Source organism: Numenius arquata, chromosome 14, assembly GCF_964106895.1.
Source record: "Numenius arquata chromosome 14, bNumArq3.hap1.1, whole genome shotgun sequence".
In the NCBI taxonomy this organism is placed as follows: Eukaryota; Metazoa; Chordata; class Aves; order Charadriiformes; family Scolopacidae; genus Numenius; species Numenius arquata.
In genome coordinates, this window is record NC_133589.1 from 3275644 (window position 1) to 3298363 (window position 22720).

Genomic DNA, 22720 nt, shown 5'->3' on the forward strand with positions numbered 1-22720 from the left:
GCCTTAGAAAGGACCCTGGAGAGGATATTTCTGGGATGTTCTGAATTAATTTCTTTCTGCTGCAGGCTTTCGTTTGCTCTTTATTTACCACTTTACATCATCACCAGCGTTCTTGATGATAACATGGTGTGACACGAAGTTATTCATGAAGTAACGTGATGGCAGTGGGCCCGTACATATCTCGCTAGAGAGGCAGCACCAACAAACGCAGGTCTCGCACATCGTGTCCCACCTGTGGATCAGGCTGGGCAAACCTTCCCACGTCTTGTAGCCTGACAACAGCGCTGTGAGCCAGCAGATGCCCTGGGCCAATAACTAAGAGCAAGGATTTAAGGCTGTTAAAGGAAATTGTTGACAGTGAGCAGCTGCTTTTATTGGTTTCAGGTAAGTTAGAAGTTTAGGCTTCTGATAGATAAATAAAGACCAAGACCTACCTCTTCATTCCTGCCATGGACCTTTGCCTTTGAGAGCCCCAAGGATGTGTTTTAGCTCAAGCAACAAGGAGCACCACCTTTCGACATCGTATCAGGGCCAGTGCAGCCAGTTGTACAACACACAGAGGTATTTCCCATGTTATTGGGACTTTGGGATGGAGCACCAAAAAAAAATAAATAATCAAACGATCTGATTTAATCCAGACATCTGGTAGCGATCATGGGGCTATGCATTCTTGAGCACCATCTACTGGTACATTGGCCGTGAACCAGTGACATACACACAGATGTAGAGCACCCTACCACAGCTTCTCTCACGTAAATGCGTAGGGCTTCTGGCCAGCTCTACGTACAGCGTTCATAAGCTCCCAATCAAACCTCACAGCTGGGATCCTGGGGCAGATGGCCTTGAGAGCAAAGTGTGAGAAGGTTTCCAGGTCCCTGGGGAGGCCACGTGCTGATGGTTGTGTCCCCTCCTGCAGGCAGTGCCACAGCCGGTGGGTCTCTCCGCGATGCTGCAGTGCAAACACGCTCAGGAATTCAGCTTCGGGCCTCGGGCTCTGAAGGACGCGCTGATCTCCACCAACCCAGCCCTGCAGGAGCTCTACGCCAAAGCTTTCTCCAGGGCAGAGAAGCTGTTCCTCTCCGAAGCCTACAACCCGCAGAGAACGCTCTTCTGCACGCTGCTCATCCGGACGGCTTTCGACTGGCTCCTCAGCCATCCCGATGCCCCCGAGGACTTTGAGACGTTCTACCATGCCATGATGAGGAGGAAGCAGAACTTCTATCGAAAGCACATTTACCTCCAACCTATAGGTAACGCGGGCATCTTCACTGAGCCACATGGAGAGATACGGGAGGGAGGTGGGTGGTGCTGAACCCTGCGAACGTCCTCTCCTAAGGACCAACCTGCAAAATGCAATCGCCATAGCAAAGACAAGTCTGTAATACCAAAGGCTCTGACGTGCCCCCAGTCCAGAGTCACAAGCCACGATGACAACCATCAGTAGACCTGCCCTGTAAATGGCATGTGTGTCTGCGGGTGAGATTTGCTATGAATGTATGTACGCATACACACATACTTATATATTTATATGTAAAACTATGCCGGGTAAAACAACATTTCTGGAGCTCCATCCCCGATGGGTCATTGAAAGCTGCCACCCATTCCCACGTTAATCTTTCTGCATGACTTAAATAGGAGACAACCTTCCTGGCACATCCGCTCTGCCAATGAGAGCGTGCACTAATGCCCCCAGCCACCTCTCAGAAAGAGCCCCCTCTTCTCCTCCATATCTGTAGAACCATCTAGAGCCGTCTGCCACATCCCAATTAACTTCACAACAAACCCAGATGCTGTGGCCAGCCCCACAAAAACCCTTTGGACCTTATAGTTCACCCTGGCTTTAAGGAACTGATTAATAGAGCTTCTCTTCTTAGACTTGATCGAAGGGCCCGCCGGGCTCTCGCTGCTGGATTCCCTCCAGAGCTGCGTCGAGTCTTTCTTCCTGGGTCTCCGCGTGAAGTGCCTTCCCTCCATCCCCATCTCTTCCATTCACTGCTGCTACCGCCACAGCCGGGACACGGACAGGGTGCAGCTTCACGCAGGTAAGGACCTGGCAGCGGGGAGCCCGGGCAGACCTCAGCTTGGCACAGGGGCGCGAGCCCTCCCTTAGGAAATGCCTGAAATAGCCCTTCATTGCCTGAGCAGGGAGGGGATGAGGAAGGGAGTGAAAAGGGAGAAATCCTGTTCCCATGGAAAACCCAGAACTTTGAGGCTGGAAACAGGAATAAAACACAAAGTGACTTTCATCATATTTTCCTCTGCTGTTTGTATTTCTCAGTGCTATTATGTTTAGGTCCAGCTCGGCAAAGCGATGGGATCGGCTCCGCGGGAAGGCACTGTTGATTTGGTGTAGCCTGAGCTCTCCCAGCTCTTGTCCGGAGCCAAAGTAAATTTGTGGCCTGGGTGGTGCAGGTGGGGAACTCACTGGCCTTTCATGTGAGGAAATTCGGGTTCGAGTGTCACACAGCTCCCCAGGGAAATGGGATTGTCAGCTGCCAAACACCCCCTGCACAAACATCCCTCTGGAACGGGCTGTTTGCAGGTACCATGGGCAGCGTGTGGTCGGCACGGACCCAGCGCCACAGCGATGGGCTGCTCCAGCTCAGGTCTGAAAAGCCCGTAGGGAAATTCTTCTGCTTCCAGGGGTTTATTTCCGTGGGTCAGTACTGAATCCACCTACGTCTCTGCCCTCAGCTCCGCTTTGTTTTAACTCTGTGCTCAAGACCACTTCAGAAGTCAGGTCTGCTCATACTTCGATTTGAGGGGATGGGCCACACGTGGTTCTTCAGCCCAGATGCTGAATGCAGCAGCTCTGCCTGCCTGTGGCTTGGATTGCATCCTCCTTCCCATTAACAAGAGAAATTCCGGCCTTTAACAAGAGAAATGCCTTCTGGGGATGCTTTATTTTAATGACCTTCTCTCATGTATTTGCCCAGATGGGATCCTGAATTTCCTGAAGAACAACAAGCCCATGGATGCCCTGTGTGTTCTTGGACTCACTCTACTGGACCTTTACCCATGTGAGACCTGGAGCTTCACGTTCAGCAAATTCCTGCCAGGACAAGGTGGGATTGGTGTCCCATGATCTCCCAGCACAGCGTGTGAATAAGGCAGCAATGTACCAAAAAGCCTTCCTTGGGGGACTGGAACAGTCAAATTTTATCTTTAACATTCTATTCGCTCCCCGATAAGAGGAACTAGGTTTTCCCAATTTAAAATTAGGGGAGTCAGGGCTCCTGATCCAGACAAAGGTAACTGAGGTGCTACAAACCTTTTGGTAAGTGTGTCTCATCACGCCCTGTGTGCTCAACTGGACCCTTCTACAACAGCTTTCTTTTCATGATGCCTAAGGTGAGAGGCAGCGGTGAGAGAGCTGATGCCTGACTCGTACGTGCCTCTCTTTACAGAAGTGGGAGTCTGCAGCTTCGCCAGATTTTCCGGGGATTTCCCCCAGGCTGGATGTAGCACCTTGAATCCACTCACGCAGAAGGAGCAGTTAAGTGAAGTCAGCAAGGAGAGCAGAGAGCGGACACTGCCCTTCAGTGCCCAAGAGATGGTCCAGTGTTGTAAGGTAGGAGCAGCCATCTCCTGCACCCCGTCTTTCTTGCCGTGTAGGGTTAAACGTTTCAGGCCTGGGCGTAATCCCTGTCTCAGCCCAGTGAAGCAGGCATGAGACTCAGCTCCCAGGAGACGCAGGGCATCACAGCCAAGTTCACGCATCTAACGCAGTCCTGAAGTGCTTGTATTTTAGTGCACAGCGTAGACAGCTCTTACACCCCTGGCCAGTGGAGCAAACTGTGGCATCAGCTGAGGCTACAGGACTCACCTTATGGCATGGAGCAACACTGAGATAAAGGTGGGACTGTGTCTTCCTCAGACACTGGTATCCATAAGGGCAGAGGACCACGCGCCAGCCCTGCTTACATGGATGGATGAGAAAAATCCCTAAGACAAGTTTGCACGTATATTTATATGCAGATGCCCTTAAACCCCATTCATCTCCAACACATCCTCCTCACGAGTGCTGAGTCCTCCCTCATCCCAGCATTTCCCCCGCACCCTCCTGCCAGCTCCGCTTCTCCCAAAGCTGGCCCATGCGGAGCAGTCACACCAACACCTTCCATGCCATTTCCTCTGCCTCCCTTGCTATTTGCTCAGGATTTTCTAGTCTGAGGTCTCTTCCTGTAGTAATCTCAAACGCTGTTAGGAGGAGGTGGGAGGAGGAGGGGAACGCTCCATCCTCAGCCTTTCCCTGGTTGCCAATTCCCAAGGCAGTCCTGCTTGGCCAGATGACTCCAGCTCCGTTCTTGCTCTGGCACAAACATTAAGAGCATCTGCTTTGGAAGGACCAGATCTGTTATTGCCAGTAGCTTCTTAACAGATTTCTCTCATGGATGGTGCTGCTCTTTTCAGACCCCAGTGGGACCGTTTTTCCTCCTTAAAAAAGCCAAACCCAACACTACACTGTCCTCGAGGAAGAGGGTGACAGCAGCACAGCCCTGGAGCTCTGAACGTGTTATCTACAGGGTCTTCCCACATCTGCTTCTGAAAAAAAACCCACCCACTCCTCTTCCTCCAGCATACAAACATGGATGGTGGGGTACCTGGGAAGAAGGGAGCCACGTTCTCCTTCCACCTGGGAAAAGCCCAGGCTGAAGGGCTGCCAGGGCTGAGCAATGCGCTGGTTCCACTGTCAGAGCAGGGAACGTGGAACTGCAGAGGAAACAGGACTGACCATATGCTCCTGTGATGTTTGCTTTCCCGAAAGGTGACCTGTCACGAGATCTGCCACCTGATGGGGCTGGGGACCTGCCGCTGGCTGCAGTGCATCATGCAGGGCGCCCTGAGCCTGGACGAAGCCCTGCTGCGGCCCCTGGAGCCCTGTCCCATCTGCCTTCGGAAGCTGCAGCACGTCGTGGGCTTCAAGCTGGTCGAGCGCTACAGGGTGAGAGACAGACCCCTCCCCAGCCCTTCCTGGAGCAAGGGGACAGGGCAGGGAGCAGAGCAGCTCACCCCAAACCACAGCGTAACACACTGCTAGGGCACATTTAAAACGCAGACGCTGCTCTTTGTGCAAGGTGCTGAGAGAGAAAGCTTAAACCTAAATAAGGGGGACGTGGTGGACATGGTCTGTGAGTATCGGAGCACTTCACGCAAGCTCCAGAGCTTTTGGCTGTTCACAAGAAGGTTGTTCACAGTGCAACAACCTGCCCACGTTTCCCAGCTCCCAAAAATGAAGCGGGGAGGGCAGGCAGATTCCAAGCCAGAGCAGCAGTGGGAGCGCAGTAGTTCCCAGGTCCGTGTCCTTTCCTATGGGCCACCACGGTCTCCTGCCTCTCTGGGGCTGCTGGTAACAGGAGGGAAATACCGGGCAGGTACTTTGCTGCAGTTCCTCTGTTTAAAGATACGAGAGAGGATCCCAGAGTATTACTCCCTACTCAGCGGAGGGTCCCAGACTCATCTTTTGCCTCTTCTCTCCCACCCACAGAACTGGCAACACCACATTTAGACAACATCGGGAATAGTGCTCAGACACCCTCAGCTCCAGAAAGGGTTTTCTGCCTCTGTTGTCTAAAAAGCAGGATTTAGTAGCTAAAAGGCTGGTGGAATATAAATAATTTCCCCGTTCTCACTCAGTACCCTGTCTTCTCTCTAGTTATAATTCCTGTCTGACACACATCATATTCAGAGGCAGGATTTTCCACGGCTGCCTATTTTAAAGCCTGTGGGTTATATTTGTAAGAAGATACGTGCGGAATGAGAACGGGGATGCCTCTAGTCTCATTCAGCTTGGAATGAGCCGCACAGAAGCACGTGGGGGAAAAAAACATACTTGTGGGGTTTTGGCGGTTCTCTGTGAGATCCATCTCTGACCCCGTGGCTGTTGGGTCCCTGCTTCTCTCCGAGAGATGCCTAAACTGCCCAGAACACCAGAGGGGTAAACGCTGGTTTATTTAAACACCCGACCTGTCAGCATCCAGCTATTCCTTTCTACAAGAGCACCGCCATCTACGTGAAGCTTTTCTAGAACCGTTTTTGCCTTTACACCTGCAGTAAATGCTGTAATTGGCTCGGCATCCCCTGGCGACAACAAACACAAGCCTGAAGAGAGGACACAATTGCCAAACGACACATCTGCTTCCTTGACAAGGAAAAGCTCAGCTAGATACAGTACAAGCTGGTATAAGACAGTTGGGATAATCTCAGCGAGAGGAAATATAAATGCCAGAGATGAATTAAATAGTCAGGGAACCTGACAGAAGAAGAGCACAAAGCATTTGGAGGCAACATCAGATGGCAAAGTTACTCGCTAACCATGTTTTGAGAGGCTGCCGTTGGCCAAGTGCAGGTCTGAAGTCACATTTCCCTTTGGAAAGCCGGGACGGATCCCCTCCTGCCACATAACGCCCCAGACACTCGTAATAAACACAGGAAACGCCAGACACAAAGCTGTTCCCGGCCAGGAGCAGGTAACTCCGCTGAAGTCTGCGGTGGAGACAGGGTTACGGGCAGAGGAGCACGTGGGGCAGGAAACCAGTCCTTATGCAGGAGGAAGAGCCCCTCAAATTATTTATCCGAGTTGCACTCAGAAACATACTCTGTTTTTTCAACACAGCTGCTTATTCCAGCCTGAGTCATCTCGAAAACTGAAAGCAAATCCCTTCTCCTGGTGTTTCCCCACCGCAGCCAGCGTTTCACCTGCTGCTCCTGCAGCAGCCCAGGCTGTTCCGCACCCCGCGCCTGGGATAGAGTGCAGTTATTTGCCTTAAATAATCCAGGTATACTCCTCTTTGAACATCCTCATCTCCACAGCTTTTTCACTTCTCGGGGAACGGGGCTAAGTAGCAGTTGTGATTCCTTCCCAGATTCATTAGTCTTAGGAATTTTAAGAGACATTATAAAATCACGGGCTGATGACTTTGCTGCTCCCTTCCCTTGTCCGGCTCCTGTTGCAGCTTCTGGTGCCTTCTTTGCTTTTTAAACCCAGAGGGAGGGAAGGGCTATTAGAGGTGGGATGAGGCAGGAGAAAAGTTGTCCCTTTGCATCTTTTCTTGCCCCAGAAGGAGGGGGCAGGGTGGATTAACTCAGCTGAAAGAGTCCATTTTATTCTTGTACGAAATTCTTCCCCGAGGCTTCATGCACAGACTGAACTGAGAAACGGGGCCGATTTCTCCCACCCACTCAATTTGAGCTCTTTATCCTTTCTGTCACTCGCCTGAAGAGAGAGCAAAGGAGGAGGGAAGGGGGAGGGAGCAGGGAGCTCTGCAGGGCTGGAAATCTCCTGCCCTTCTCAAACACCCCAAGCTCACCCTGAGCTGGGCACCCACAGACCCAGCACCGTGACTGGCGTCTCCGATTAACGCTCTTTCTCAAAGCAATCGCTTTACTTTCCACGGCTCTCAGCCAATACCTTCGCAAAGATGAGGAAGGAGGTGTGAAAAAGCTGAAAAAACCCACACCAGCCCCCTCCCCCCCCCCAAAGAGGCAAACGAGGAGATAACCTTTTATCCAAGGAGATCACCTTTTATCCAGCGGTGACTGGAGCGCTGTGATTCATTCCCCAAAGCGTAAGAAATAAATGTGCCAGAAGCAACCCGTTACTTGCCCCATTGTAGCATTTAATATTTAAAAAGGAAATTGGCTCAGACATTTTCCTTTCATTAATTCTTTCCTGGAGCTCGGCCTTCCCACTTGTGCGTTTCAGCTCAAGAGGGGAAGAGCTATTCTTGGGAATAAAATGCACGTTACCACAGGAGTTAACAACATGATGAAACAAGATTCTTCACCGCTATCTCAGGAGCTTTTACAATGACACAGCTTCCTCTAGAGAGGCACTGGTTTGGCTCTCCCAGGGATCATATCCACACAGTGAGGACTGGATTTGTGCCATTTTTCTCCTACCGTCTTCACTAATAAGACAGATACATCCCACATCTGACCGGGGGCAGAACTGCCACAGATGCTGACTCCAAGAAAACGAGGCGAGAGAAAATCCCTGCTCTTTAGGGTAACCACGAGTTGTCTGAACCCATCTTCTGGCAGAGAGGACCACAGCATCTGAAGCTGAGCCCCCCCCCCAAGATGAATAGGTTGACCTGATGAAGGCTAGGAAAGGTATACCTGTTTTTTTCTCCGTTCTCTAACATGAAACCTTTTCCCCTCTCACCACAGAAACTCTACGCTTGGACACAGACCGTGTTGTCCACGTGGCCAAGGAAAGAGTCAGCAGACCTGTCCTCCTCGGAGGACATCCTTCCCTACAGCTCGGACTCGGGGATGTGCTGCGAGAACGACTCTGAGGCGGTGACCTCCTTGTCCGAGCCGCTGACACCGGACACGTGCAGCCAGGCCCTCTCCATCGGCCAGGAGCTGGAACAGGACGAGCACTCGTGTTCGTTGGTGGAAGCACAGAGCCAGCCCCAGCTCCCCGGGCCCACCAAGTCCACAGACTTCATCAAAGACTACGAACTGTGGTTGGAGACCTGCATCGCTGCCCTGGAGAGGAACGTCTCCGAGGAGGAGCTGGCTCAAGTAGACAAGACTGTGGACGCCCTGGCCAAGTGGGAAATGTTTACAGGACAACTGCCTGCTATGAAGAAGGACCTACCCTTTGCTAAGGACAACACCGGGCTACGGAAAGTTCTCGGAGACAAATTTTCCTCCTTGCGGAGGAAACTGAGTTCCAGAAAACTGTCCAAAGGGGATTTGTCCCCTCATCGTTGGCGGTGGGAGGAGAACTAGGCTGGGTCTGCCTTGGGCTGGGCCAGCTTCGCTCCCACAGCTTTGGTTACGTTACTGCCCGGCTCCTGGCCTTTCTCACCAGAAGTTGTTGCTGTCAGAGAGAAACAGCAACTCCCCACAGGAATAAAAGGTGTTTCTTTTTCTGAGATTGCTAACATTTTTGATGCGATCAGTTCTTCTCTAAGGGTTTTTCCTGTGCTGGTCTAAGCGACAGCACGACTCCAAACCCACAGTCAAGTCCTATGTAGAAGCTTGTATGTTCTTGCTGTAATTCCTTTGGTCTGAAGTCAGGCAGGAAGAGGTCCATGCTAAACACGAAACGTGTTCACACAGAAGCTTGGGCCATCTGAACAAACAGATGCGAATGAAACCAGGGCAGCTCTCCCCTACACAAAGCTCTCCTCTGCGTCACATTGCAGTCTGAAGCACAGATTATATTTCTCCCTCTACTTTCCCCCTCTACCAAATGTCCCTCTACCCTGGTCACTGGCCCACCAGCTGAGCGCAGGAGCCCACGAGAGGCTGAGGGACTCGCGCGTGGGGGGGGAGAGATGAAGGGGGACAGGCACAGTCAGGGAGTAAAGCAGAAAGATCCCTGGCAGCTCGTCTGCCATGAAGAACAGCCCTAGTGTGACGACCATCTTGTGGCGGACACTCAAGGGGATCTCCAGAGCTGCCTCAGTTCAAAGCAAGGCAGGCTCGGAGCCGCGAGCTGCAAGTACTCACATCCTCTGGAGACCCGCACAGGAGAGAAACCCTTTCCAAACATTCACACGCTCATTGATTATTAACTTAAAAAGGGGGAACTACACACACATTCCTCTCTCTCGGCCTTGAGAGGTTAATGCCCTGGCCCTTTCCCTCTTCCCCGCTCCGTAAGTCACCCACCGAGCAGGAGCGGGTGCTGTGCTGGCACCAGGAGCTGCCTTCCCAGTGCCGGGGCATGCCGTTCTCCTCCGGCTATTTATAGATGGAGCTCCAGAGGATGACGGGTTTTCGAGCTCCGTCAGAGCAGCACGCCGGGGGAAGGCTGAGCCTCTCCATCCCCAGCTCCCTCAGCACCGATAACTCCGCAGCTCACGGCTGCCTGGCCACGCTTCAGACTTCTCCCACCCCAAAATATCAGCAGGTAGGACCGGGTCCAGTTGAGATGGGAGGAGACGGGATGTTTCCCTCGGAGGAGCAAACAGCTTTGGCTTTCCCAAGCGCTCGCCCCGTGCCCTTTGAGGGCCTCAAACCCCACAGTGCATTTTTGGAGCGGGAAGGGAGAGGATCCGTGGAAGACATTCGGGAAAAGCTCGAGGTTTATTCCTGCAGGTGAGCAGAAAAGATGACCTCGTAATAAATTTAACTGGATTCCGGAAACACGAGCGACTTCACATCCGCGTGATTCATGCAGGGAGAGAAAGGGAGTTCTGGCTTGGGGACTGATGACGGCAATTCCTGGAAACATTTTTTCCAGGCTGGGTGCCTGGACCCGGCGCAGGCGCGATGGAGGAGCCGCTGCTGCCGCCCTCTCCTGGCAGCCGCAAAGGCCATGGGGTTCTCATCCAAGACATTCTTCCCGGCAGCAGCAATTTCCCAAACAAATCCTGCTTGAGTTACAAATCCACGTACTGCCCCTATACTTGCTCGGTTGTTGCCTTAACAGATGTACTATTTTAAGCAAGAGATGGCTTTTTGCTCGGCCGTGTTTGCTCTTTTACTCTGTTCTGTGCTGAATCACGAGGCTGAAGTGCAGAAACTTTCCAGAAAGATGCCGTAACCTCGGGATGACAGCATCTCCTCAGGGAAAGAGGCAGCTTTCTATCGTGACGGGGTCCAAAGGCAACAGAGAGAAGGGGTGGCACAGAAAGAATTTGATGGCACAGATGGGAAACTCCCCAGGTGACACTGGGCTTACGGACTCAGGTTAGCTCTGCTGTGAAAGCATGGGTTTCTGCTGAAGAGCTCCTGCTTACCAATAATAGCTATTTTTGACGCTGTCACTGACAGAACAACCGCTTCCCAGCTCAGCTTGTCCAGAAGTGCTCCAGGTAAGAAATAAATGAGCACGGCAGCTCAGAGCGTCACCTGCCTGCGTGGGCAGCTCGGCAGGGAAAGGCAGAAAGCGGCTGAACACACTTTGAAGTCCTTATGGGGCTGGAGGAGAGAAGGTCCACGCGCTGTTACGGTGCAAGTTTTTTGCTCGGGCAAAGACGTTCCCGTGGAGGTGGCTTCTCTTCCCATCAAAGGCTTCCAGAGCTGCTGCTGTACGTTACGGCACCACACAACATTTTGTTCCCAGGGTCTGGAAGTGGAACTTTGCGCTTACCTTCCACACTCCGCACCAATCTGAGCGAGGACTGGAGGCAGCCTGGGTCGGAGAAGAAGAAACCGACTGGCCAAGGTTACACAGAAAATCAAGGTTATAACCAGGACTAAAGCACAAAGGTGTAATTCCTATTCTTCTCTGCATGTACCAGAGTTGTAGAGGGACAGAAAACAGCTGACAGAGGAATCGGAAGTAAAACAAATGGAAGGTAAGCCCCTAAATAAGATTTCCTGCATTTTAGGCAGCAGTTGTACCATCAAAGCAGGTTTCTGGGGAGATACTTGGAAGGGTATGGGAACAGCAGCAGAACTTGCAGCCAATAACCTGCTAAGCTGTGGACCAGAAATACAGATGAGGTACTTAGGAGTCATTTTAGAAGGTCAAGCTGCGGATCATCCATCAGCAAAAAGAAGCGGGGTACTCCGTATGGAAAATGCACACCCAGAAGCTACTTGCAACTCAGCAGCCAAGATCAGAGCTGGTTACAAATGGTCCAGGAACAGAGTTTCACCGGGTAGTGGGCAGGAGAACCTGGGAATTCACTGTGCAGCACTTCAGAGGCAGCTTGGTGAGCCTTCTGCAGGAAGACAGGCAGAGAAGGGGGCTAGCCACCCAGATGGGGAAGATGCCAAGTCCCAAGGGGAAGCAGTTGTGGCAACCAGCCACAGGGCTCCCCTGGGCACGGCTCCGGGCTCTGGCTGCTGCCTCCTCCCTCTGCAGACCCGGCCTTTCCCTGCCTCGTGGGTGCCCTGGCGTGCCAGGTTTCTAGACCATGCCAGGTCTAGAAACGAGCTCTGCACATGAGCGGACAGGCTGAGAGAGCTGGGGCTGTTCAGCCTGGAGAAGAGAAGGCTCCGGGGAGACCTCGTAGCAGCCTTCCGATATCTGAAGGGAGCCTACAGGAGAGCCGGAGAGGGACTCTTTGTCAGGAAATGTAGTGACAGGACAAGGGGTAATGGTTTTAAATTGGAAGAGGGGAGATTTAGATTAGATATTAGGAGGAAATTCTTTGCTGTGAGGGTGGTGAAGCACTGGAACAGGTTGCCCAGGGAAGTTGTGGATGCCCCATCCCTGGAAGTGTTCAAGGCCAGGCTGGATGGGGCTTTGAGCAACCTGCTCTAGTGGAGCTGTCCCTGCCCAGGGCAGGGGGGTTGGAACTCGATGATCTTTAAGGTCCTTTCCAACTCTAACCATTCTGTGATTCTATGAGCTGGGGCTGCCTTCAGGAGATCCCCCAGCAGAACCAGGTAACTCCTTCCTGAAGCCGTTATCATTCACGTAAGGATCCCTAAGGCAACGGTACAACACAGATCCACGTTAGACTCACCCGGCTCGGAACATCTCCCAAACCATACCGTCCTGTGGCCACCTACAGCATCCTCCACAATCACAAAGTAACTCCCCTTGTACCCTTCCTGCCCCCAGCTCAAGGATACTTCTTTTGAAGCAGCTTCGAAAGCCTATAATCCTGAACAGAGCAGAGAACACAGTCTTTTAATAGCTTTACGAGCTCATAAAGACAAATATCCTCTCCCAAGAATAAACAGGCAGAACATTCCACTCCTGCTCTTAAAATAAGAAGCTGCTGTAATTGAAGGGAGTGGGGGTACAATGCAACTGTCGAAGAAAAATAAAAAAAAAACCAAACACCCCCCCCCAGCCCATACTCTGCTAGTTAGGGGTGAGACTGCCAACAACAGCTTGCAAAGGTGGGAGAGGAGAACCAGCATCTTCCATAGACAGTTCACTAGCAGGACCCAGCACTTTCTGATTCAACAGTGGATGGGACCACCTCCCTCCCCTAAAAATGGTACTTTAAAGTCTTTCTGCTGTGCGAAATCAAGGCTTTACAGGAAAGCTATTTTTTGGTAAAAATTCCTGAACGCTCTTCCTCCCTTAACACCATGCAGCTTCCCAAGACGCTGGTCGGTCTTGGGGAGAGTGCCCAGAAATATGATAATTTTTGTTAGTAACTGAATAAACTTCCTCCCGGGTCTGTAGAGGATAACAAGATCTCAGGCTGGAGCTGGAAACCGCAGGGATTTAATTTCTCTTCTCAAAGAACTGTAACAAGTACTCAAATATTACTATACCCACCCCAAACCTGATGCCTCGTACACTTCAGCAAAAATCCAAAGCCATAAAGCCCTGCTTCACATTTGAGAGCAGCTTCTCCCTGGGGAAATAGCCGCGTTTTCCCTTTTATCTTCAGAGCGTTGGATTAGTCAAACTGCAGAAGAGAGACCCTACTAACAGGGAGACCTGCTGATCCGGGGAGGCGAATTCAAAGTTTACATATTGAGTTTTTGGCCCTCCCTGGGGTACCAGCAGTCATCGACCCCAGACAGACTCACCTGCGGGACCGATGCTTCAACCTCTGTTCCTATGGGACAAGGTCTGCGCAGCTGAATTACAACAGGGACATCTTTGCTGTATGAAGTGGGATAGATTGAGACGCGGAAATATTAATATCGTCACTAAGATACCCCGATCCGACCCTCCCACCATGTGTTCCAAATAAAAGTTTAAATCCCAGGGGATCGGGTGCAGGGTCACGGGGTGGGCACACTCCAGCGACAACACTTACTTCGGTTACAGCTCCAGAGATTCAGACATCAGAGAAACTCCATCGGAACAGACCAAGCAAACCCCAACCAGCTTCGGGGCAGACAGAAGTGACAACTTCGAACCACCCCTTTCCCTGTCTCTTGGTCAAGTGTCCCCCCAGCCCAGGCACGGCTCCTGCCCCAACGCCGGCGTGTTCCAGCTGATATTGCCGGGAAGAGATCACTCTTGCTCTGGTGAGGAACCCATTAAAATTGTTCTATGTCCTACCTTGCAGGGCTGTAACTCAGGAATATTTTGGCTCAGAAAAAGCCTAATTTGCTTTCACAGAGCTGACCAGAGAGATCACCTGGAGCTGCCGCTGGTGCTGAGAGCTTCTCAGATTAGAAAGTAGGTGATCACCTGGGAACCTCCAGGGAAAGAAGTCAACCATTCCCAAAAGCTTGATGTAGCTGAGGAAGTAACACTTCCCATGATGAGTAAAAATCTCAAATTGTGTACCTGCCAATGTCATTGATTAGGCATTAACAGTTCACACAAGAAACAATTAAGACTTGCCACAAAAATGTGCCAGATGTGACCTTTCCAAGTCCGAGCGAGGAAAGGTTAACGACATTCCTAAGAACTGGAGCTCAGGTTCTGGCAGAATTAGCAGATGCCAGGAGGGCAGTGCTGTAAGACAGGGATACGGATGGCTCTCCAAAGGTCACTGGTTCTGCCGTACAAGATACCACGGGACAGAAGTGAGTCCAACAGCAGGGACAGGCACTGGAAAAGCAATATAGTTCCTGTGGCTGTTATCAGATGCTACACAGCAGAAGAGGAATCTCTAACAGGTGTTAACGACTCAACAGGCTTAATTATCTTCTCTCCCTGAGCTTAAAATACACAACCACAAACTCTAGCTGTGTCTCCCCTTCCACTTCCCATCAGTTCCGGTGCCTACACCAGCTACAGAGGGAGAAGCTGGAAGTTTTACCTAGGTTAATGTTTCACCAGCCTTCGATTCCTGGACACGCTCAGGAAGAACGAGTCAGACCAGACCTGGGGAGGTGGGAGATAAGTAAAGATTTACAGAACCAGATTTTATTGCATGGCAGCTGTAGTTTCACACAGTTCATGCTGGGATTTATTCAAAAAACGTGGCTCTCCTGTAGGAAATTTTTGAATGAAGCAAAAAAAAAAAAATAACGTCACTCTGGACTTTGTTAAAAGATAAACCCCATGAAGAACAGTATAACAAGTCAAGTTTTAATAGATTTATAAAATTCATATATACAAAACAGTAAACTAAGTCACCAAAGCTATAAAATACACTTTTTACACATCACAATATAATTTTATCTAGTACACAGTTTTCATAAATTGAAACTATTACAGCAAGTAGCTGCTTCTATCGTGGATGCTGTTTTGGTGCTAGAAAGACACTTATGTGAGCAGTCTGGAACTGTGCTTTTACTTTATGCATTTTTCACCTTCTTTTAGTTTGTCACTGTTTTTAAAGTACTTTCCTGTGAATTGTTAGAAAATTAAGGCTAAACTCAGGCCTTTCTCACCCAATGCAGTGAATTGGTTTAAAAAAAGAAAAGACTGATATTGCATAGTATGTGTGTTACAATGCATAGGCACCAGAGAGCAAGTAAATTGCAGAATAAAAGATAACATTAATTGGCTTCCTAGCTACATGATTGTGTCACAAGATAACTTTGTGTTTTGTCAGTTTGCTTTCATACATATTGATTCCATAAACAAGACAACTCGTCACAAGAGCAATAAATACTAGCCATTTCGTTAAGTGGAGTCTCCAGAAATACCATTTAACATTTATCATCAATTCAAGCTCCTCACGCGTTCCAGCTAACGAACCCCGTTCGCTGGAAAACCGCTCATTATCCTAAAGACAGTTAATGGCTTCGATGCGAACGGGAGTTTGGACACACATTTTCAAACCTAGCCCCCCCCAGCACCCTTCCCAAGTCTTGGGAACTACCAAAAGGATCATTTCTCTTCCACATGCCCCTTTCTCCCTGCCATCTTCTCCCAGCTTTTGTGCCCAACCCCCTGCACACAAGCTCAGCACGAGAGATTGTCGGGAAGTATTAGCAGAGAAGCAGCGCTATTCAAATAAATCCGTTACTTCCCACATAAGATGCTCTTTTTCGGGTCCTACTCATCCAAAAACTTTGCTCTCCATCAGCTGTGGGTTTTATTCAAATAATGGAAATAGCCCTGAAATTCTTCTCGTATCTTGAAGAAAGTGTAAGTAGGAGTTAGAAAGGCGTAAGACGCACTGTCTGGCCAGAGATCTGCAGACTGTGTTTTAGTTGGAATTGAGTTTTAGCCCTCGGTTACGAACAGATGAAGAGGGATTTACAGTGGGAGGGTGTGCAGCTGCAGCAGGGCCAGCCTGGCCAGCCCGCTGCTGGTCATCCACGCTCTGGATGTGGATGGCTCTCTGGAGTCACTCAAAGCTTCTGCGGTCAATGCAGATGGCATTTCGCTTCAATACAGCCAGTCTTCAAGCACCAGCAGCTTTTGGGATCTGTTTAGAAAATAGCTCCCCTCTCTTGCTCCCTTCCAACATACTTTGGCTTTTTTTTTTTTTTTTTTTACCAGAACGCCCACCTTGGAAGTCAGTGCTGCTCTTTTTTCCCCTCTCCGACTGTGAATATTTTCACATCGGACAGAAGATACGGCGTTCAGGCACATGCCAAGAGCCAGGTTGTGACACAGTTCATCAAGCCAGGCACAAAACCACCAGCACTGGCACTCTAGTACCTCCATACTCCCCACCCAATAAGAAAAACAAGCATATCGACACATAGACAAACTTCAACACCGCTTTCCAAATGCCATTAGAAAGATAAAAACGTTAAGGATCAAGCTGAACTGCCCAACCACCAAAAGAGAGCATCACCAGGTTAGCAGAGCAGCAGCTTCAGCTCCAAATATCCTGGCTTTACTCATTTCCATCTATGTAAAAAAAGATTAGTGTTAAAACAAAGAAGTGCCCACCTCACAGCACAAAGCAGAGATCACCCCAGCTAATTACAAAACAGGCAATATGAAAAAGCACTAGGTCTTTTCTTGTCTTGCCAAGTACTTCCTCGCTAGGTTAGACAGTCCTCAGCTAGAAGCGCGTGGAGTCAGTATTAACTCAGCCTGAGTCTGGCCCAGACCACACCAGTCCTCCCGTCCCACAACGGATGCCCCCTAAAAAAAAAATAATCTGTTAAAACCCCCTTGCCAAGAGCAGGCACAGATGCGTTACGGTTGCTACTGAAACTTCCCGTGTAACAGAACTAATAAAGAGTGTACTGAGGTAAAGAGTTGGCAGTGCTATATGAAAAACCCCTGACTATACCATGTGATTTTATACTAGAAAAATGATACAGAAGAGAAGGTGCTGCTAAACTTACAGGAATCAATACGGTTCTCACCGTGAGAGACGAGTGTTTGGCTTTACATGAGAAGCTGCACTGTACGAAGGTGTTCCTGCACGTCGTGTTTGCGTCTCAAGTTGGGCATGCATCAAACTATCAACCCAACAAGTACTCCTGAAAATGTGACGACACACACAAAGCTACGTCAGGCGTCAAAACTCACTGCCCAAAAATCAGAAGGGCCTTTTACCAAAATCCTGTAGTTCCATGCAGCAGAAAGGTTTTTTTTTCTTCCAGGAAAAAGAAGTACATAAGATACCTCTTTTGCTTCCAGGAAAGAGAGGTACATAGATAGAAAAGACTCCAAAACATGAAGTTAATATCCACAGCTAAAGGCAGCAAAGGGCTTGTTTTCTAAAATGATAATTTGTGGAAGGTAGTTGTCTGTCACTAAAGCAAGCTGCTAAGTTTCTGCAGTGGCTCCATGTCTATTCTTTTAATTTCTTTAATGCTACAATTCTTTGCAGATGACAGTAACCAGGCGAATAGCTGGTTGGACTGGTGAATACCCAGGGGGGACGACACACGGACAGGATGGGACACGCTTCTCAAATACACCCTTTGTCATACCAAAACCTACTTTAGCTATCCTGGTGGAATTACATTGTTGTCTGCAGTGCCACAAACGGGAGCTCTTCCTGCTCCACTTCACTACAGGGTTTTTTTTTTTGCCATTAGTTTCTCCACCATCTGCTTGGCTGAGGTTCAGGCTCTAGCTGGCTCAGAAAGCCTACAAAGGGTCATCTTCAAGAGCTTCTTCATGCTTGTAATATGCCTAGTTCTAGGTTTTACACAGCAGTATTTTAATAAACTGAATATATTATCAAGTTAACAAGTCAAATAATCTATTACTTCATATTAAAAAATAAAATCAATTCTTTATGTCAAACTGGAAGCATCTTTGAGTTGTAGTATAAAGTTGAACAGCCGGTAATTTCCCTTCCAGAATCAATATTAATTCATTTTTAACATTAACAACTATTTAATTGCTTCAAAGTGACAACTGCCTATTAAATATGCCACTTACAGAAAACTATTCTTCCTTTTTAATTCCAATTCACCATGTCACCTCGTAATACCACCTAAGAAGCGTGCGGAGAGTGACAGCACCGCAATCAGAAGGAAAGGCACTGACTGACACGCTCTAGCAGCTTAAAGCCTCTTTGGAGGACAACAAACACAAAGCAGGGTTTGATAAATGACTCCCATTTAGTTAGTTTTTCTACTTAAACTGCAAGATGACGTCAGTCTCTCCTGCAAGCACATGCTGCAAGCACTTCCTCTCTTTGTCCTTGCGAGAGACAACCCATCTGCAACAGCCCCTCGCTGGTCACTGACCTGTGGGTGTCAGAGGAGGGACAGCAAAAGGCTGCTTTTTTTTTTTTTAAATAAAAAAAAAAAAGTAGTTGTTCAAGGTCTCCATCTGATTATCATCCTGCCTGTGACCCATTTCCTGACTAGCCAAATGAACAATAAGCCTATAAAGTTAACAAAAAAAGATGTTCTCTCCAGCTGTGTTTACCTGCAAAGTTCTCCAGGATGTCACTTAAAATAAAGTTTTTTATTTGTTTCTTGTGAAAGGACTAAGCAACGGACCCTGCCCGACTAAGCTCTGCTTTAGTAATTAACCGATTTACCATAACGTGACTTTCTGGCTTTATTTTACTACAACCTAACCTTGGAAAAAAAAAAACCAAACCCAAACCTCAGTTGTGGCAAGAAGTGGAGTGTATTTTGCAGAGAAAGAAGTTTATCTGCCATTTAAAGAAAAACCACAAACAAACCAGTCCTTTTCCTTCATGGGCCAGATCCTTTGCAAACTTGAGAAGTGCTTGACTTTTGCAAGTAGAGTTTCCTTATCTTGGGTTCCTGGTGTGAACCGTCACTATCAAAGTTCAACAGAACAGAGCCAAACCACTGACTTTCATCCGCAGTCTACAGCATCGCGCTCAGGCCCATTTTATCAACAGAAAAAAAGGCAATAATGGGCCTGAGGTGATCCAACTGGTTCCCCAGAACTCTGATTCAGTGTGCAAAACTGCCCTATCATAGAAAAAAAAATAATTACTAGCAAGCTTGAGAGCTCAATATGAGATACCTCATGCTGTTTCTTTTCCATGTGCAGATTAAGTGACTTAAAATATATGTCGTGTTATTAGCTCCGCTCAGTTTTAAATCCATAAGGTGACTAAGGATACAAACCCATGGATGAGCATGAAGAGAAAAACAGAACAGGAAATTCCATGCTATGCCTCTCAGGTAAAAACTACAGTAGATTCAGGCATAAAACTGAGGTAATTCTTGAGAAAAAATACAGTTGAAAGGGAATGTTTAACTCACTTGAGAAAACAAGCATAATATTAACCCATCTAGAAAATTTAGTGAAAGAATAAAGCTCACAGCAAACTAGGAAATAAGAAGTCAACCAAGAAGTCAGGTCAGCCCACGACTGCCTCCTCTTTCCAGTGCCTGGGAAGTGGAAACCACTACCAAGAACTCCCAGAATCTCTGAAAAGCTTTGAGAAAAAGTCTTATTCTTCAGGCAAACAAATGGGCTGCCTTTGAGATACAAACCTTGTGTGATGAGTAAACTTGTTTGCATCACTCTGTTGAAACATTTACCTTTTCAAATGTAATAATCTTAAAAGAGTTTTCCCCCATCTGAATATTATAGCCACGTAACATTTTTCCCCCTTCAAGGTTAAAAAATGAATAAATATTTAAAAGACAGAGTTGGTCCTGGCACAAAATAAGACTCGTTACAAGGAAGCTAATTCCTGTTTAAGTTTGCTCAAATTTAAGTCCGGTTTTCCCATCTGCAACTAACTCCTCGGTTGCTCCTTCCCTCGATCCTGTGCGCGTTACAGAGCGCTGAAATAGCTGCATCTTTTCCACCCTGAAGCCTGCACAAAGAAAGCCAAGGGACTGCTACATTAGGAAACAACACAAAAATACCGATACGAACATCTGCAAGCTTCAGAGAGGAAGAAAGATTCCAGATTTTATCCAAATTAACATGAAAGGACAACGGAACAGGCCTTTTTTGACCACATTTCCCATGGGATTACCAGCTGAAGTAAAACGTTGCTTGTTTTGACATGCCATTACGGGCTCAAAGGGGATAAGAACTCCAGGGAATCTGCTGACTTTTTACGGGTACAAACAGCCCTTCAGGTTTTATTCTTGGATAAAAACTATGACAAAAATTGCACAGTAAACTACGTTTGAGAATTACCTAAAGGATAGCACTACAATGTTGATATCAAAGGCAGATCTTCAGTTTGTCCACGTACCCCAGTGTAGTAGAAAAGATCCGATATGTCTGTACACAAAAAAGGCACCTGGTGGTTCGTTAAACAGACAGAGCACTAGGAAATTAACAGTTCATATCAACATTGTTCACAGCCTCTTTTACCTCAATTTTACACACAAACCATCGCCCAAAACGGGCAACTCCAAACTTGACTGCACTCAGAATTACAGGTGCATTAGTCTAGGCTAAAGATCCCATTAAGACACAAATTAAAGGCTAATTTTACAGCAAAGTCTTGCCGTCTAAATACATCAGTGCAGCTGTAAAAGTGAGATCTCTAGGGTGTTCACTCTTCCTATAAAGGCCAGCTCTTGGGAACTAATCAAGCAGCTGCTGTACTACCAAAACCTTTGCTTAAGAGTTTAATCAGCTTTCAAACTTTTGAATATAGATAAAGCCCTCTCACATGAGATACTGAACCTCCACAAATATCGCCAGCTGCGGGTGCGAGAACAGCACTGGATTTCCACGAATTACATCTCTCTCGAGCCCCCACCGTGCAGACACGCGGTTGGGTGCTCTAGCACAGGCTGCTTCACCAAGGAAATCAGTTTTCCCCATGATGTAATACCCTTCACATCTAGTGCAAAATAAACCCTTCTCCATATCAGCAAGGCCTTAACTTCCCATCCAATTTACTCCAACACGGGTTTCCTTTTACAGTTTTAGACTTTTGCCTCAGGAGGCTCATGCAAAACCTTCAGACAAGACCTGTGATAAGTGGATTCCAGACCCCCGGCAAAGCTGAACACACACAAGATCTGGTTATATTCCTAAGGCTTAAGAACAGAACTTTCATTAACGTTCTCCAATACAGCTGCCAATCGCATTACGTTTAGTTTGATCAATTCAGCACCTCCAATCTACAAAAAAAAAAAAGAAGGCAGTTTGTATGACTAGTGTCTTTGAATAATTAGCATATTCATTTAAAACAACGCATCTTCCATACATGGTTTGTCAGAGATCTCTTTTTTCTAAGAAGGCAGAAGGTGGTTGTGTTATTCAGCATTCCAAACTAGGTACAGAACCTACAACAGCCATGTTTCAGTAGTGTTTCTAGTCCAAATGATTCAGTAGCTATCATCAACAATTGACTCCTTCGGCCTATAGCTCCTCTGTTTGGACTGGCTAGTTTACAGCATTCCTGAGCCATGTAATTAGCATGGGTCCTACACCACATGCAAGGGCCATAAAGAAAGGATAAAAAAAAAAAACTTTGATCTAACCCTCCGGCAAATTTTAACAGAACACGGACTGCTCTCCTTCACTGCAACATAATATCCTTCAGATTCTCTTGAAGGATTGTGTCCTTCACGGCGTGAAACACAAAGCGGATGTTTTCAGTGTCTATGGCAGTGGTGAAGTGATGGAAGAGTGGCTTACTCCGGTTTCTCCTCTTTCTGTCAAAGCACTGCACCAGGTAACGTTGAACATCTTCTAGCCTGTGAGGGTCACCTTTGAAGTCCGAGAAATACTTCTTAATGCTGACAGTCTTTACCTTCTCTACAAGAAGATCCATCTTGTTGAGGAATAGGATAATAGAAACGTTAAAGAAAAGCTTGTTATTAACTATTGTCTCAAAGATATTCATGGACTCCACAAGTCTATTTGTGCGCCTGTCTTCCATGAGAACCTGATCGTATTCACTGGAGGAGACCATGAACAAAATTGAAGTTATTCCATCAAAGCACTGGAACCACTTCTGACGCTGAGATCTCTGTCCACCTACATCCACCATCTTGAAAGGTATTTTTTTAATGATGAAATCATGCTCTACTATCCCCTTGGTGGCTTTTCTAGCCAGCAAAATATCTTGTTTGCTGGGGAAGTAATTCTGTAAGAGAAAGGAGAAAAGTGTCAAAAAGTCCTTCAAAATTGCTGGCTAATGTCAGAATATTGAAGCGATGGTAAAACTCAACGAACCATATTTTTTTGATTACCAAGTGAAGAATGAATATTCAACTTGAAAATAATGGACTGTTGACCATTAATCTCAGCACATTGGTAAACAGCTACAGAAGATCCTGAGATATATTAAAATAAAAATATAGGACTAAATGCACTCATTCACATTTTTATCCTTCAAGTCTCTCATTTTCAGGCTGAAGTCTATTTTATCATTGTGAATTTTTTTTTTTTTTTTAAATCTAGTTTTTCACAGTTCATTACTCTCACAAAGGACGTCTCACAAGCTTTAATGGAAATACTTCTTTCAGGTTCACGGTCCGTGACCAGCGAATCCAGCAACATGTTCTACTGCAGGTTGTGGCCCAGCCCATCACTGTAGAGAGATTTGTTCTTCAGAAGCTTATCACTGTTACTATTTAGGGAAAACATCTCCCT

General features: G+C 47.7%; 2 protein-coding genes across 4 annotated transcripts in view; one reads left to right on the plus strand and one right to left on the minus strand.

Annotated features, from left to right (window-relative positions):
* The first annotated feature begins 946 nt into the window (after nucleotides 1–946).
* AMZ1 (archaelysin family metallopeptidase 1) lies at nucleotides 947–8742 on the plus strand. Of its 2 annotated transcripts, none has more exons than XM_074158593.1 (6): nucleotides 947–1250; nucleotides 1875–2042; nucleotides 2937–3065; nucleotides 3408–3571; nucleotides 4769–4945; nucleotides 8173–8742. In XM_074158593.1, exons 1-6 carry the CDS (start codon nucleotides 947–949, stop codon nucleotides 8740–8742), a joined length of 1512 nt encoding a protein of 503 aa, XP_074014694.1. The 2 variants fall into 2 exon arrangements, with proteins under 2 accessions (XP_074014694.1, XP_074014695.1); XM_074158594.1 differs by having other exon boundaries at nucleotides 4838–4945.
* A 4869-nt stretch (nucleotides 8743–13611) lies between these two features.
* Nucleotides 13612–22720, minus strand: part of GNA12 (G protein subunit alpha 12) — a 45398-nt gene continuing 36289 nt past the window's right edge. For both annotated transcript variants that reach the window (XM_074158689.1, XM_074158690.1), the window contains one exon: nucleotides 13612–22211. In XM_074158689.1, coding sequence (XP_074014790.1) covers nucleotides 21642–22211 — 570 coding nt within the window. In that variant the 3' untranslated portion in view covers nucleotides 13612–21641. The remainder of the gene's footprint in view (nucleotides 22212–22720) is intronic.

Excerpts from the sequence above, each read along its gene's own strand:
- AMZ1 (XM_074158593.1), top strand. The coding sequence starts at position 947 with ATGCTGCAGTGCAAACACGCTCAGGAATTCAGCTTCGGGCCTCGGGCT. Across the intron at positions 1,251-1,874 it reads CATTTACCTCCAACCTATAG|ACTTGATCGAAGGGCCCGCC; the intron begins GTAACGCGGGCA and ends TTCTCTTCTTAG. Across the intron at positions 4,946-8,172 it reads AGCTGGTCGAGCGCTACAGG|AAACTCTACGCTTGGACACA; the intron begins GTGAGAGACAGA and ends CTCTCACCACAG.